Here is a 17082-nt window from a genome sequence, read left to right on the forward strand (position 1 = left end):
TCTATCTAAGCGTCGCATGCTTTCATGGAGTGGGGATAATAATACCCCATCAACATGTTAACCTTCTTCAACAGAAGCCTACGGAGGGCCAGAAGGAACATGTGTGGGGAAACAAATCAGGAGCATAAATAGGGTATATTTGGAAAATAAATGTTTTCATTATGGTCAATATCAAAGTTATTCTACCCCCAGTGCTCGGTCTTGTGTTGGTTCTGTTTTTTAAAAAGTTCTTTTCTGAAGCTACCAACCAATCTCCTCATAATGAAATAGTGTTCTGGCGACAAGAAGTGAGGTGGAGTGACCGCAGGGTGCACTAGCTAATTCTTGTCCGAAGTGTGGTCTGATGATCGATGAATTCATGAATATTACCCTACATGGCTAACATTTTGTATAACTCAGGTCTATGTTGAACAAGCAGTGCGCTTGGGACTTGAATGTGAGGAGAGGATTGGACATTGCTACCGGTCATCTTGCAAAACTAAATAACATATGGAGTAGCAAGAACCTTTTCATTCCACACAAAAACAGAGGCACTCACTGACTCGGTCATTGCACTGTACGGATGGGAAACCTGGACATTCAACACATACACATATCTTCAATCTGGCTTTTAATGCGTGATTGTTTTTGTATTATTTGACTTTAACTTTAACTATATATTTATTTGTTGTTCCTTCTTTTTCTTTTCCCTTCACTATATCTGTAAAGTGTCTTTGAGCACCTGTAAAACCGCTAACAAATTAAATCTATTATTATTATATACCGAAAGGGGTGGCTTGGAAAACATGTAAAACAGGAGAGACAGACACTGGCAGGGGTTCTTGAAACACTGACGAAAACTGCTAGAAAGGTACAGTGGTTAACAAGAACAAACAGGTAGCAAATACAATCATGCATGGTGCAGTTGAGGAAGATGATGTTCAGGAATGGCTGAAAGATATAAAGAGGTGGACAATCAAAGCGGTGGAGGAAAAGGCTGGAGGAAGATCGGACTATTTGGAGACGGGTGGCGATTGTCATCAAACGGCTGTGGGGCTATGGCAGTTACCTAACCTGACCCGACATTGCTTTTTTCCAAAATAGTAGCTGTGACGGGGACTGAATTCTAGAAGGTTTTGCGATATCTCATGTGTTAACTTATTTCTTTTTTTTAAAACCTTTGATTTGACCTTTTCCTTTACATGTCCCTTCCAGGGCTCTGTCGTAGCATATATACACATGCAGATGATATTTCTATCTACATCGCAGTATTGATGTGATGTGTTTATCATTATATGTCGTATACACACTCTTACACTACATGTAGGTGTATGTGTGTGGGTGTGTGGTTTCATTACTGTGTAGCAGCTAGTAGCAGAAGTGTCCCTGAGGGGAATCTACCCACTGACAATAACAGAGAAGGGGGAGGCAAAAGAAGGGGGAAGAGAAATGGAATGAGCCTGATGTATAAAAAGAGGGGAATTGGAAAATTGGGGCGGGAAGAAGAAGGAGGCAAACGAGTATTGGAAAAGGAAGAAAAGTATAGTGAAAACGCTCTTTCTGTTGTCACTTCATCGCAAGTCTCCGATTACATTACATTGCATTTAGCTGACGCTTTTATCCAAAGCGACGTACAATAAGTGCGTTCGACCAACAAAATACAAACTTGAAGAAAACAGAATCATATAAGTACATCAGGTTTCATAGAGCAAAAACATTTGTACATCCCACCAGGGGGATTGGGTGTGGGAGAAGCAGAAAAGATGAATGGAGAAACAATAGGACTAGTGATATGTATACAGGCAAAGACATGATGAGTTGGCTTCAGGTGTGAATGGAGTCCCGCTGAGTAGCAACTGGTGTGTATCTATAGTTCATCTCCAAACAGCAAATCATTTTTTTTCTTCCTGCGGTCTCAGCCCCAGCCCCAGCTCTGCCTCTACTGTACCTCTGCAGCAGCTCCAGGCCTTCAGTTCATCATTTTGAAAGAAACCGCATGGGGGCTTCCAACAATCTCTGCGCTTCATTCACTGTCGTTACACACACCCACACACTGATCACATTTATTGTACTTTAGAGCTACTCCAACATTCTGTTAGATAATTGGATATTACTGCAGAGCATAATGTAATGGTGTGTCTGTGGGTGTTATACATATCAATGACTTTGAAACGGAAGGAAGCAAACAAAAATGGATTTAGCTGTTTTCTTTATTTGAAAGGAAAGCTCTCCTGAACATCGGAAAATATGTGTACAATATTGTTGAAAGAAATCTCAATATCCTAAGTCTTGATGAAATGGCACGAACATTCTTTCACTGAATATTTCTTCGACTTTTAATTAAAACATCCTGAAATTCCCCCGTTGGGCTTACAAAGGTTTAAACAATCTTATCTTGATTGACATAATCAAGAGTATTTAGTGCTTGAATTTAATTACAACATGCTCAAAAGTACAACATTTCTCCAAAAATAGAATTAAGTCATGAACAAGTAGTAGACAGAGAACATTTGCATACTGTGTTGATTACGTAATTTTATTTCCAGGCATTCTTTAATGTATTTCAATATCTTTCTCCCATACACACAGTTGTTTTGGTTGAAATAAACTAAACGGATATCTTTCCATCCATCTATCATATTTTATAATATATATATTTCAGGTTCTCTTGCCTATACCTAGAAAATACAGTTAATTCAATATCTACAATAAAGAATACCTCCTACAACATTATTAAGAATAAACTAAACTTCTTATTGTTGTGTATATACTTCTGTGCACATTCCTTTGTGTAAAGTTAACACACCCCTCAGACACACAAACACAGGACACAAAAACCGCCCCCATGAAAATGGAACCACCTACTGCTGCACAGACGCTGTTCGGGCAGTCAGTGTGAGCCAGACAGCCAGACAGCCTCCTCCCAATCAGTGTAGTCCGCTGGCCAGTCAGTGGTCAAAGAGGTGACACTGACAGCAGGTAGCACTGTCCCCACCCTGCCCAGCTGACACAGAGACATATGGTCTCGCAGCATCTCTGGCTCCTTCTCTGACTCCATTTTACTTGGGGGAAAACTATGACCTCAGTTACACCTTCTAATAAAAAGCCATCTGTCGCTGCGATCGAATATTAAAAATCAGGTCCCATTTATTTTCCTAGACAATTTTCCGTAACCTCAGTGAAATATGTCATGGGGTAAAGGGAAAATGGGAAGAAGAATTCAATCGTGCCGCATGAGAGTCCGACCCCACTGTCACTGAGCAACGTAACTATGATGTGCCACTGCCAGTGAACGTTGTTGATATGTGTGAAAACTACAATTATATGTAGATGGACTCATAAAAGTGCATATAGATACTTCACCCATTTCGTATGGTGTTGTTTCATGCAGTCTGTTATGCAATATATGATTTACTTCTTAGGCCTTTTAAATGTACTACAGTGCATACTTAAAATATCCAAAAAAAAACGTTTAAATAAACACCATGAAATGTTGACTTTATGGATCATTTGACAGTAATAAGTTCACATTTTGGTTTACCCAAGTTTTAGAAAATGCAAAACATATAAGCATTTTACCACTGTATGGCACAAGGCGAAAAAGGCTAAATAAGCACCGTTACTTACATGATCCGCTAATGTCCAGCACAGGCGGTTCTTTCTCTAAACAGCCGAATGGTGCGACACTTAAAAGGTTGTGGCCATAAGGAAACACTAACCAGCATTATCTCCTTTCATTACTTAGAGAATGGTCCAGTATATCATATGTTAAATGAGATATTAATGTAAGCATTGAAGCTTAGTCCAATCATCTAGAACAGGGGTGGGGAATCTTTTTCCTCTCAAGGGCCATTTCAATTTTTACAACATCCTCCGAGGGCCGTACAAATGATTGAACTCAATCTCTGCTTAAAAATACTAAAATCACAGCCCATTAATTTGACCTTTCTTTCATTCTGTGCAAAGAAAATTTAATTTAATTTCCTATCCATGTGGACATGATTTAAGTGGGGGGGGGGGGCCTAACTTCCTCTAGGGGGGTCCGGGGGCATGCTCCACATGTTTAAATGTTGAAGTTCAAAGCATCAATCTGGTGCACTTTGAGAGCAAAATTAAGAGATCTATGGATACATCTCTCAACACCCACATGAAACACAACTGTAAGCAGATTTATTTTTCTTTATGGATATTTTACTAATCACTCTCCTTTCAAACTGTATTCTTGTTTATTAATAACAACTTGTTTTACTGTCATATAGTATGTTATACCTGTTTACTTTATTCTCTTATTTTTTTATAACTATAATTTTTCTACAACCTCACTGGTTGTAGAAAAAGCTTCTTATATTCGTTAGCATAGCATAGCTAGCTAACCAGATGCTAATAACAACAAAGTTATTGACTGTATGATCAGTATGACAGATGAACAGATCGCCACTGGGCTCACAACTAAAGACACAGCCACGCAAAAAACTGCAGCATGTGTACGGCTCCTTATGGGTACTGCCCTACAGTCTATGGTACTGCCATTGTCAGCACTACACCCCTGTCAGACGAGACATATATGTTGTGTTCAAGGACCCTGACCGTGGCCAGGAAAAACAGGCACTCGCTTGTTTAATTTTGTTGCGGGTGTTTATTGATTACCTCGAGGGCCGTATCAAATGGTCTCGCGGACCGTATACGTCCCGGAGGGTGGAGGTTCCCCACCCCTGATCTAGAACATTTCAACAGCGCTTATCATTGCTGCCACATTGGTACTTCCAGGTCATTTAGCTTTAGTAGGCTAAAAAGACTTTTCGATCACAACGTATACCTGGGTACTTTGGATGAATACATGTCAGTGCAAGGTGCAATTGAACTCCATAGTAAAGGAGTTGCAGAATAATACTCAAAATAGTTACAGTATAAAGGTTAAAAATATCACCATGTTTTTGTGGTACCACCACAGGAAGTTTGAACAATCATCACTATTTTATCAACCCTTACACAATATGTGCTTATGTCGGCAGTGGAAGTCTCCCACCGTCCCTAACTACACTGCATACTTAGTTAGAGAAGAGTACATTAAAATCAGAGTACAAACATAAAACCACAGGATGTATATACAAGTAGGTGTAGTTACTTAAATTGTGCTCAGTGAAGCCACTCTTAATTTTTGCAAATGGGTAATCATACACTTACTTTCTACATTGCACACTAATGAGATTTGGCAAGTGAATCTTAATGACTGGATTAAATCCATGGACAGCCACCTCAATGTGGACACGCACTTGAAGACCTGTATGGGAAAACAAAGAGATGACAGAATTGAGGAAGACACGCTTGTCGACACAGCTGATGTGAGCAACACACAGAATGTTCGATTTTGGAAACTGGACACTAAATATTGAGCTTTTGCAGGGGTTTTGAAACTAAGGCTCTCCTACTGGATAACGAAGGCATGGATTCAAAAGGATTAAAGCAACGAAGACAAGTGCGATAGGGCTTTGGTATTTAAGAATTCTTACAGAAAATCTGCTGCTTGTAATTAACTGTTAAAATATTGAAGTTAGGTGATTGATAAATATTTATAAGGATATACTATTTTAGACATTTTATCCCCTAAAATGCCCTTACTCAATGCCACAATCAAAATTGCTCATGTGTATAGCAATACATGGATAACTTTTACTTTGCCTGTTCAGTCCCAAGTAACATGTTACTTGCTAACAAGTAACATGTTACTTGTTAGAATCTTTTATTCAAAGTGATTTACATACTCAATAGTGTGGACAATCCCCAAAGGAGCAATTTGGGGTGAAGTGTCTCAGGGACACAACGACATGCTAACTGCAGTGGGGTTTGAACCTGTGAACCCCTGATTCCATGTCCAGCACACTACCCACTGAGCCACAGCGTCCCTCCCATGCTGTCTTTTAGTGCATGTTCTAATGTGATAAGTATTAGTCATTATATTGCTGGCCTCATAAAAGCCTCTGCTTCATTACACACCTGTTTTTGTTTTGTATTTTTAAAACATGTTATTGCCTAAGGCAGCCTTGTTGTCTTTCAATGTTACAAGCACCTCTCCACATCACCCTATAAACCCCGCCTCCCACCTCCACCACAGGCCACCCACATTTTAATTTCTTGGCCTAATGAAGCGGGAGCCCTCACCGCCAAGCTGAATCAATGGGAGTCTGCAAGCATGCCGCCGCGTTTTCTCTTTATTCATCAGCAAAGCCAGGAGAGCGATTTTATGTCAGGAGCCCGTGTTCGTGCCCCTCCGTGTATCCATGTGCGTTTCTATACTCGCACTTCCATTTTGTGTGTATGCATCTAAGTGTGTGCACAATAAGCTGTCTGTACACGGCCGTGTTTTCCATCGCTGTTTGATAAAGAGCTATTTGTATGCGGGATCCATCCCCTCACTACCATTAAAGGTATCAGATTACCTCCCTAGCACAAATCCCATCATCGACTTCATCTCCATTAACTAGGTCATTTTGATGTCTGCCGCAACACACAAAGACAACCACACACACACACACACACACACACACACACACACACACACACACACACACACACACACACACACACACACACACACACACACATATATACAATTCAGTGTTAATATGTTGACATTTGAACCAACAATTGTCAGTATCGAGTTATGAAGACTAAGGAGCGCTCTGTTTGACTGGGAGGACGTTAGGCCGCAGATTAATGTATAAAGATACTTGACATTATTCAAATACTGTTATATTTAGTGATTAAATGTCAAAACCTTCCACTGCCACAGGGTAGGAGTAACCACCTTGTGATTTATTTATAGAGTGCCTCTGTCAGGTCGGCTATTCATCGTAACATCTGAAATAAATAAATATTAGGGCTGTCAAACGATTACAATTTTTAATCAGATTAATCACAGCTTAAACATTAATTAATCATGATTAATCACCATTCGAACTATGTCCAAAATATGCCATTTATTTATGTATATTGTTGTGGGAATGGAAAGATAAATGAAAGAAGGCGGATATATCCATTTAACATACAGTATCTATGTTTATTATAAAAAAAATGCTGCCACCCACACACCTATCAATCATCAAACCGTGGGGTCTTAATTCATTACGTGTTGATTTCTATCAACGGGGGAGTACTTCAGGAAAGTCGACAGGCTAGTGGAGTACTTCGTGACCACAGTGTGAACGTTGTGATCAGCTGTTTTAGCGCAGTTCTCCAGTGAAGGGGGGAGTCTCCCTCGCAGCCGGTTGGCGTAGTTTTGGCACAGTTCCGTTGTACAGACCGACGTTAACAGCAGCCCTGTCTGTGCACACGGAGACCGACTCTGTCGTCCGGTGATCTAACCGCCTTCTGGAAAAGCTTCACAAGTACGTCGGTACGCAAATGCGCTTTGTGACACAAGTGACGGTACGCATTTCAGATTACGCACATAACCTGCGTACCAGTTATGTGCACCCCTGTACTACAGCAAAAGTATTCTCCGTCAGGACTTCCTGCAACAACACCATGCCGTTATCTTGATTCTGATTGGCCAGAAGACATTATCAAAGATGTTCTATTGAGAAGACGATCATTACGTGACAAAAGTTTTCAAAACCGTTTCTGGTCTTCGGTATTTCCAGACAAGTGGCTACTGAAATCAATCTGACTAACTGCTGTCTGTGCAATTTACTCCACGCGAGTTGGCAGACTTTATTTTGCTTACTTTAACATCATTTGTCATGGTGGGGCTAAGCCATTTCAGGGTATGGCTGTAGCCTACCCCAGCCATACCCTGGCGCTGCCATTCTGCACATGCGTTAAATGCGTTAAATATTTTAACGTAATTAATTCAAAAAATGAATTACCGCCGTTAACGCGATAATTTTGACAGCATTAAAAAAAATCATTTGATCTAGTGAATATCTTCACAGAGGCCCTTATGATTTCCTCCAAATTCCCAACACAATACTGCAGAGCAATAAAACAATCACAGTGGAAAAGCTGTCTTATCTTGCTGAGGAAGAAATGACGTAAGTTATCGTTCTGTTAAGAAAGACCAATCCCAATTGCGTTGGGCTTTTTAATATCGTCTGCTAATTTACCACAATTACTATGAATCTTCCATCATCTGCTCTTGTTCTGCCATATGCTCTCGTAATATGATAATCACATATCCATGTTATAAAGATTGAAAAACACAATCAAGTTTATTACCAGGAAACCATATAATGTATAAATAACAGCGGGAGAGCCATGATAATAAACGCTTGTGTTTGTTTCGAGTAGAACAAGTTGAATGAATTAATAATAAGGCAGGTTCAATCTTGGACTGATGATTTCTGCTTGTTTTAGAATCTATTCATCATATACTTGATGCATTGCATGCATACAAGTATATGCATACTAATTATAGTCTCCTCATTGTAGCGCCTCTGACACTTTCATTATTTAATTTAATGTTACATTTAAAGTTGAAAAGTTGAAAGGTGCTATGTAAATAAACTTGCCTTGCTTTGCGTATTGTCATCAACATGTTCCATCAAACTCTGCCTTGTACCATGCTGCCTTCAGGTAATGAATGCCTGCTTATAGAATAAAATGGCTTTAATCAGCGGCAATCATGCCATCCCAGAGCCTCCAGACATCTGTGTTACCTGATGACACGCAGACATTCTGAGTGTGTGTGTGCCTGCATTTCTGTGGTGTTGACTAGATGCTGTTAGTATTCTCCGTGCCGTTCCTCGCTCCTTCTTTTAATCAGCAAAAGAAAAGAAGCGAAGAACAGTTCACTGCTCATTGCCTCAGGGCCTCTACCAGCACAGCGGTCTGCTGATAAGACCGGCGACCAGCAACTCTGTCCTAAGGGGGACGGCGAAAGGGACCCCAACAGGGACCCCAACATAAAGATAACTCACAAGTGAATTGATTTGCCTTCGGGACTAAATGCTAAGAAGAGGTTTGATGGTGTAGCTGCCATTTGAAAACATGTGCGCATACTGTGAGAATAACTACTGACAGGCAATGGAATGTTTGGTAAAACCCATTATTAGATGAACGTCTTTCCCAATTTCAAACCAACTCATCCTAAATGGCAAGTGCATTAGTTATAACCATTAATAGACATGGACTTTGGATTCAAGCAACATATCATTTGGTTAGTGTTAGGGTTAGAGTTATCTTATAAGCATTCATTTTAGATCACGATTTAGATTCACGTACGCATTCATCCAAACTCGATCCACGCCTTTGATTTATCTCCTCTCTCATATCAACCAAGTCAATAAATGTCTTGACATTTCAATGTTGGCCCCCGGTGGGTTTTTTTAAATAAATAATGTTCCCCCCTCTGTAAATGGGTCCAAATGTGTGTGTGTGTGTGTGTGTGTGTGTTGGACAGTATACCATTATATGCGTCAATGTCAAGCATTGTGTTTACCAGCAGCAGCCTCTCTGATTTATCTTTCTCTCTCTCTCTCTTGAGTTCTCGCTGCCGGCCACCACAGTGGTCCTTTCCAGCACTCCCATCCTCTGAGCAGCGATAATCATAACCCAGCTTTACGCCCGCATATGGCAGGCGGGCAGCCTCTTAAAACACATTGCAACATCACTCAACGGCCATTTAATGAGGGCTTGACTAGGCGGCGGGGCATAGAAGCTCTGAGCTATCTCTTATCCCCTGAAAAATACTCAACCTGGGTTTATCACTCCCCTGCTTTTAAAACACCATCTGTATTTAGAGGAGCGTGATGACTATTACTGTCGCCCGGGACTCACTTCGGCACACTACAGCGAGACTCCAAGTGGGTTGCAATATAAGAACCAAAACTACACTCTTTCTTATCAGTGCCTTAAAAAGGGTTGCAGACTAAAAAGCAGAGAAAGGTTTGTGTGCCTGCCATGGCTTTCTATGTTCCATTTCTGGAATCAGCTAAGGTGTAAAAAACATGTATGATATCTATAATCATTTCAGTAAAATATCGTTTAGGGTAGAAGACCACATATTAAAATTGTCCCTCTGGTTGTACAGGTAGACCCCTTTTCTTTTAACCAATTACACAATGCTTTCAGCCAATGCAAACTACTTGGACTTTAATACCGTAGACATGCCTACGGAGCAATTTGGGGTTTAGTGTCTTGCTCAAGGACACTCCGACATGTTGTTGAAATGGCGCAATTTCTATATTTTAAGTCAAAACAACTTCTTTACAGTTGGTGTTGGTGTCAAACAGTGATTAGGCAAATACAATGAAACAAATAATTGAAAGTTGGTTGTTTTACCCGACTGTGAATGCAGACGGGAAAGGCAGGAGTGAGGTTTTTTTACATTTATTTTTTACTGTAATACTTTGCAGTTTAAACTTAAATGAAGCTGAATGAAAGATGTTGTGGCTTTGGTTTGATTACCAGTGGGCTTATATAATTGCTTTATCATCATTGTGATTGGTTTATTTTGAAAGGTATTTTCTTTAGAAGATTAAAGATATTCGATTCAATGGCATCACTTGGCTACATCGTGCACCATGCCTGCCACCCCTACAAACAGACCTCTGCATCAGTACCTGTGTTCTCGTTCATGCACAGCTGGCTCAGAGGAAACTCACATCATAGCGTGTGCGATACATTTTAAACTAATCAGTGATAGGCCGTGGTTGTCTTTTTCAGACATGCTGGTCGTATTAAGAGCAATTAGAGGCCATTCTGGTGAGAGCGAGTGTCTCTCTGGTGACTCCCCCCTGCACCTGCTCTCTCTGTTTAACATTCATGAATAGTTTAAACCCCCCAGCATCTGGCCCAACTCCTTCCTAGGATCCACTCTCACTCTCACACACACACACACACACACACACACACACACACACACACACACACACACACACACACACACACACACACACACACACACACACACACACACACACACACACACAGGGTTCTAAAGTGCCATTTTTCATTGTTATGTGAGTGTTAAAATGAATTATTTTGTATATCTGGAAACCAAAGCCACAGAAGGTATTACATGAGAGTTACTTTAAATGCAATGCAAATCAACTTTTACTGAGCAGTTTTAAAATCAATGTTATTATGATATTACCATAGGAAGTATACACCGATACTGGATTTATGTCGACAATTGTGATATATTTGGAGGTCTATAACAACTGATATATAAGCCAATAGCATTATTTTTTAACATTAACAACAATCTTGATATGGATTCCTTAGATCTGCTTTTTTTTAAAGATTGTGACCAACATTAGTGGTGAATTTTACAGTTGAATATTTCAAATTGGCAGCTCCCTGGTTGACAAACTATGTGTTGGCTTCACCCTCTTTAAACTACCTAAAACCTAGATTTGCTTTTGTGCATTACCAACCCTTATTATCGGCTATTTGGATATATCGGACGACATATTGGCCTGGCTGATTCATCAAAAGGGTTAACAGACCCTAATCTTTCAATCATGTTTCCACTATTGCTTTAATTTGACAATAGCAATGTATTGAATGTAGCAATATTTCAAGTACATATCCAATCCAAAAATAGCCCTATGATGATGGATTGTGTAGGTGTGTGTAGGAAGGCAAGATGTGTGTATGTACTGTAGTTTATTTAAAATGTTGAGCTGTACTAATGTGAAAGGGGCCCGGTCATGCTTGTTGGGGTTTTCCCTATCCTGTATGTGCTATATAGGTTTGTGTGCATGTGAATGGGACAGTTCCAACACATCTCTAAGCGGTTGACCAATCATAACAAAGCCGGCCAGCTAACCAATCAGAGTAGACTGGGCTCTGGTTTCAGACAGAGGGTGAAAAGAGGTGCTGCAGTATGAGAAAAGTAAAGAGCTTTTTGAACATTAAAGCGTGGAGACAAACACATATGAACCTGAAACTGATCATAATATGTCCTCTTTAAGTTGTTGTGTTTTTATGGAAAGTGTTAACTGTCGTTTTGGAAATGGCAGTTTGTGATTCCATTGAACTGTATTGTGTTCTACTGACTAGTGTTCAGCCACATGTATTTCAATATAGGTTAAATAGCCTCATATTGCAATACAGTGTAACTGCACCACAAACTACATGCAGCAAATAAAGCCTAGTTCAATAAACAACTCAATGAAACGTTTTCTTAAAAAAAAGACATTTATTCTAAAGGCAGCATGTATCGCAAAGCAGTTATTAAAATGCATTAGTTTAAACAAATAAACTAAGTGCATGTTCTACTTTTGGCAAGACTTGGACTGTGATAAGACTTTATTAGTCCAATAAAGACTGTAATGACTTGATTCATATTCTGTACCAGTGAGACACAATTAATGTACCAACCTGAACATCCTGTACTGAACAGATGATACATGTTTATCACAGATTCCCGCCCGTGATGGTGTTTGAGTAAGGATTAGGAGGAAATGCATTCAGTCACCAGCATTACGTGGAAGAGAGACTTATGTAGTGACATACACAGAGAGTCAAGGCTAAAACCATGCCACTGTGTCAATGCAGCTGCTCAGGGAAATCTCATGTATATAAAGTGGCAGAGGCGATTATGATCTCAGAGAGGCGTTTAGAGTGTTTCCTTTCAAATCCATCCGTCAGTTGCAACATTACAGCCGGGCCCTATTACCTTGACATTTGAAATGTGTCGATGAGGGAAAGATGCCTTGTTGTTGTTGCATTTGGGTTCAAATAGTGGGCGGGCTTATTCAGTACCTGCGCCTGATGCTGAAGAGCAGGGCTTTAAAGGCAGGACTGCAGGCTATGAGCACTCGCAAAAACAATAATGACAAATCCAGCTCTGGCAATTTGGTACAAATACAATTCAAACGGGTTTCTTTCACCATCTATTGGTCGTTTTAGATTAGTTCCTTTTTTTCTGATTTGTCTTAGGGCAATATCCCCACACCATCGAGAGGAGTTGCTACATTTTATTACCAGCATATGTGGTTTGCTTTCACCTCTAAAGTAAATGAGAAATGTTTTTCTGGAGTCAGTTTGTTTCTGTAGATTCAAATCAAAGACAGGAGATTGCTATCACTTATGCAATTTAGGAAAAAACCTCAATCATATTATTATTTGACTTTAGTGCTTCACATAAAGTCATCAATTGACCATCAAGGAGTGATTTTGAAGTGCTCTAACTTTTCTGAAAGGCTTGCTCGGTTTGTGGTTAGCAATTTCAGTCCTCCGCACTATTGCCCTCATCCACTGAGGCAATCATTTGTTTTTCATTTGAAATTGTTGTTATTTAGTCCATCACCACTTTGGAACCCAACCCTGAATGCAAGAATGGTACAATTGTTTTTTTCATACAACAGAAATGGCATGATAAACTTAGATAAGAAATAGAAGGTTTGCATGCCTTTTTTGAGAAAGTCCCTTCCATGCTAACGTGTCTTCACTCCCTTCATCCAAAACCTTCGTTCCTAAGAGATCCAAGAATTTCAAATTCAGATCAAAGTCGGAAAATGTATGAGTACAAATGGGATTGAGGGTGCTTGCTGGAAATGGACCAAACATCAGGATCGAGACCGCTTGAATGTGTTGGTCTCGGTTTGGTTTGGTTTGGTTGGGCAAATAGTTTGTGGTGTGAACGTATAATGCCCTTAGACAACCTATTTATGCAAATCATGTTGTAGCAGTGATTAAACATATTCACATTAGCACAGATAGTTTCCCTTATTAATGGGTCAAAAGCTGTTTAATCTGCAGAGTAATTAACGTCTATCTTTTGGTTTATATTCATAACATGCAGTACATTTGCACTCACACTTGTTTGTGCTCTCTTTTTGACAATGCAGACCACACATATACACACCAGAAACACTGAAGGCCCGCAAAAATGCAAATGAATTTCCCCGCGTGGGTCTAGGTGATGCATGATCAAAAATATCTGTCCAATCAAAGAGTCATCTGTAAGTCTGAATCACTTATTTGTAACTACTCAATGTTTGTTTTTACAAAGTCAGGGCAAACGGGAATCAGGCCGGAACTGGAATTCAACTATTTCGTTGTTTTCCTCTTGGTCAAGAAAAAAAAGATTGAGACCAACCCATCCAGGGTCACATAAAACAAATTAGGAATATCATGCCTTGTTTTCATCTATCAGGAGCCCAGTTGCGATGTTCAGTCAGGCAGCAAATACAAAAATGTCATTGGAGATCGATGATGGGCGACTATATATAGTTGAATTAAAAGAAATAGGAGATCGATATCCTGTCAGTCTGCTGGTGGACAAGTGGCAGGCATCAGGCTAACACATACACTGGGATTTCCTTGGCTCGTCAGACTTTATATTTGAATGCAGCATCGACAGTCACTACTTTGACTTTTAACATTACAAGTGTTGACCTTATTAGCGTCCCAATGTAGCTGGGATGACAAACGTGCATCGACTGACAGGGTCCCATTGATTACCCTGTCCGACCTCTCTGTGGAGGGCCTGAAGCCACAGATATGTTTCTTTTATCCCCCTTCTCTTGAAGTAAAAGTTAAGAAAAACTGAATTTTGGATCATTTTGACGTGTAATAAACGAAACGGCAACTTTTTCAGGGATGATCAAAATATATTTTTCGCTTGGTGCTCATTCTTAGTTTTCACTGGAAAGTGGACGGGGACTTTATTGTGCGTGGCAGTGAGGTTGTGTTGCTCTCATCGATGGAGGCAAAGTACCAGACCAGCACTTAATTGTACTTTTTTCCCCTCCTTGATTAAGGCAAAATAAACCGAACCACAGCTGCTTAAGCACTCTAAAATACTTTTTGAAATAGACTTCTCAACTACTGTTTTTATTTGTACCTTTTAACCTTCCTCCTGTCCTCCTCCCTTTCACCATCATTGCCTCAAGGACTGTGTCGGCTTATTCTGATTCATGTCTTGTTCATTTCCTGATGTGTTGCAGTGGGTACCAGTGCTGTTGGACTTCAAGTCTAAGGACACGGTGTGGAGCTTTGTGCCACAGAAAGCAGGCCAACCCATGGCCCTGCACTTCGGGGACTACAACCTGGACGGCTTCCCCGATGCCCTGGTGGTCCTCCGCAACACCACTGGCAGGTAGGAGAAATATATGTTGTTGTGACTTGGGTTAGAAAGTCCACATAAATACACTATATAAATGCAGTCCATTTATTATTCACACACAGTTGCCTTTCTTCTCGCTCTAGGACCTTATTTGACATAATGTCTCGTAAATGATGCGATATTTTTGAAATGATTCCTTGCTTGGCAGGCGATCCTTTGGAATCCTTTAAAGTAGGTCCCTGAACTCCACTCCTGCTAATCGTTCCATTGCTTTGCCTCACTTCGTTGATTCAGAAGGATGCAGTTTGAGTGTCCACATCCATGAATTGAATATGTTGTTTACAGTTGCACACAAATGGCGATTGCATTATGACTTGGAAATATGTCACGAGAATCATTGAATTCAATAAAATCCTCTCAATTCGGGTGAAAACTCGCCTCATCCGCTGCCCACATTCCAATATGTCATGTAATATTATACTTTTGATGCGATTATACTAACTTTAGAATTCCAGTGGAACTTGAATTGAAATTGATTGGAACCGAATAACTCCAAATGCATACTCAAATGGCTTATGTAAATCTGTTTAGCTACAAATCTGTTTTTTAAGACACCACAGAGAGAACATATTTACTCATTAAATTACTGTGAAATTACTACTTGCACTGACATGTTCTCATGCTGGTAGAATAAAAAAAACATTGCTCCCATATTCATATTAATAATCAAATAAAGTAGAGCAGGGATAATGAAATATAATGATTTGCAACTCATTTGGGGAATATATTTTAATGCTGATACACATAGGCAACACATGATTGTATTAATATTTGAATTGGTTCGCAGTATACACCTGTTTAAGAATAAAATCCTCCTCATACCACAGAATATTTTCAAAGAACAGCAATTTACAAAAGGAGATTTGAAGTTGCTTGGCGTCTTGCAGTGCTCTACATCTTGGAAAGATAATGTTTGATTTAAATTGTCTCATTAATAAGTCGTATCAGCTGAAGCATAACTTAAGGTGATTGCTGACACTTTACCACTTGTGAAACAATGCCAACAGTCCTTGGATGCTGAAAACAGTATGGAGGGTTAATATGTTCTGCACGGAGCAAAGCGTATCTATAGCATTTTAATATAATAGAAAACCATTACCATCCAGTTTACCAAAGCGAGAACTGGGAGCAAAAAGACAGCTAAGGTGAGTGTGTTCTTCAGCTCGGTGAATGATAAGCCATTCCTTTTAAAAAGAAAATCACTGCAGCATGTGCTAGGACGTAAGCACCATGGACACTACGATGTGAATGTGTGTTGAAGGACCTGTGTGGCTTAAGCGATGAAGATAAGATAGCTGAAGGCTCATGGTTATGATTGTCTATGCACACTGATTGTTTGGTGTTTGTGTGTGTGGACACAGTACGATGTTGGTTAGGGACTACAAAAGATTCACACACACAAACATGTGAACCCTACTTTCTTGTCTAAGCTCTATATAATCACCATTAAGTCCTGTCGGGCTTAACTCTTTGCGGTCACCCTCATCGAGAAATGACTTCTGTCTCACCAGCTCTAATCACACCAGCTAGAGTTCCTCTCTTTTTCCCTCCCTCCCTTTCTCCATTTGTCTTTAAGCCTGACCATTGTAATCCCACACTTGGCTATAGACGTCATCACGGTGTTTCGCAATGCAATTTGACCCAAGCAGTAACACTTTGAACCACAGATTACAGAAGAGGGTCGTTCAAAGGTTATCTACTGGAAAATGACTAAGAATTTACATCGTTGAAATGATTGGTCAGTTGCTCGTTTTGTCTTACTCCTTAAAACATCCCTATTTTAAAGCTTTATGTATGTATAAAGACAAAGACAAAACCAACATACACGTGTCTCATAAACCATTTCTGAACACACAACGCTGTTCTGTTATTGGGCCGGAGGTTTGTTTGCACTACAATAAGTGCGTTCGACCAAGAAGATACAAACGTGAAGAAAACAGAATCATATAAGTACTTCAGGTTTCATAAAGCTAAAACATTTCAAGTGCTACTCAACTGGCTTTAGATAAGCCAGTCCTTTATTAGTA

General features: G+C 39.9%; 1 protein-coding gene across 1 annotated transcript in view; it reads left to right on the forward strand.

Annotated features, from left to right (window-relative positions):
• Positions 1-17082, forward strand: part of itfg1 (integrin alpha FG-GAP repeat containing 1) — a 214889-nt gene that overhangs the window by 81892 nt on the left and 115915 nt on the right. Inside the window, exon 10 of the mRNA XM_034105187.2 lies at positions 14877-15028. Coding sequence (XP_033961078.1) covers positions 14877-15028 — 152 coding nt within the window. The remainder of the gene's footprint in view (positions 1-14876; positions 15029-17082) is intronic.

Source organism: Pseudochaenichthys georgianus, chromosome 3 (genome assembly GCF_902827115.2).
Source record: "Pseudochaenichthys georgianus chromosome 3, fPseGeo1.2, whole genome shotgun sequence".
NCBI classification, from domain to species: domain Eukaryota; kingdom Metazoa; phylum Chordata; class Actinopteri; order Perciformes; family Channichthyidae; genus Pseudochaenichthys; species Pseudochaenichthys georgianus.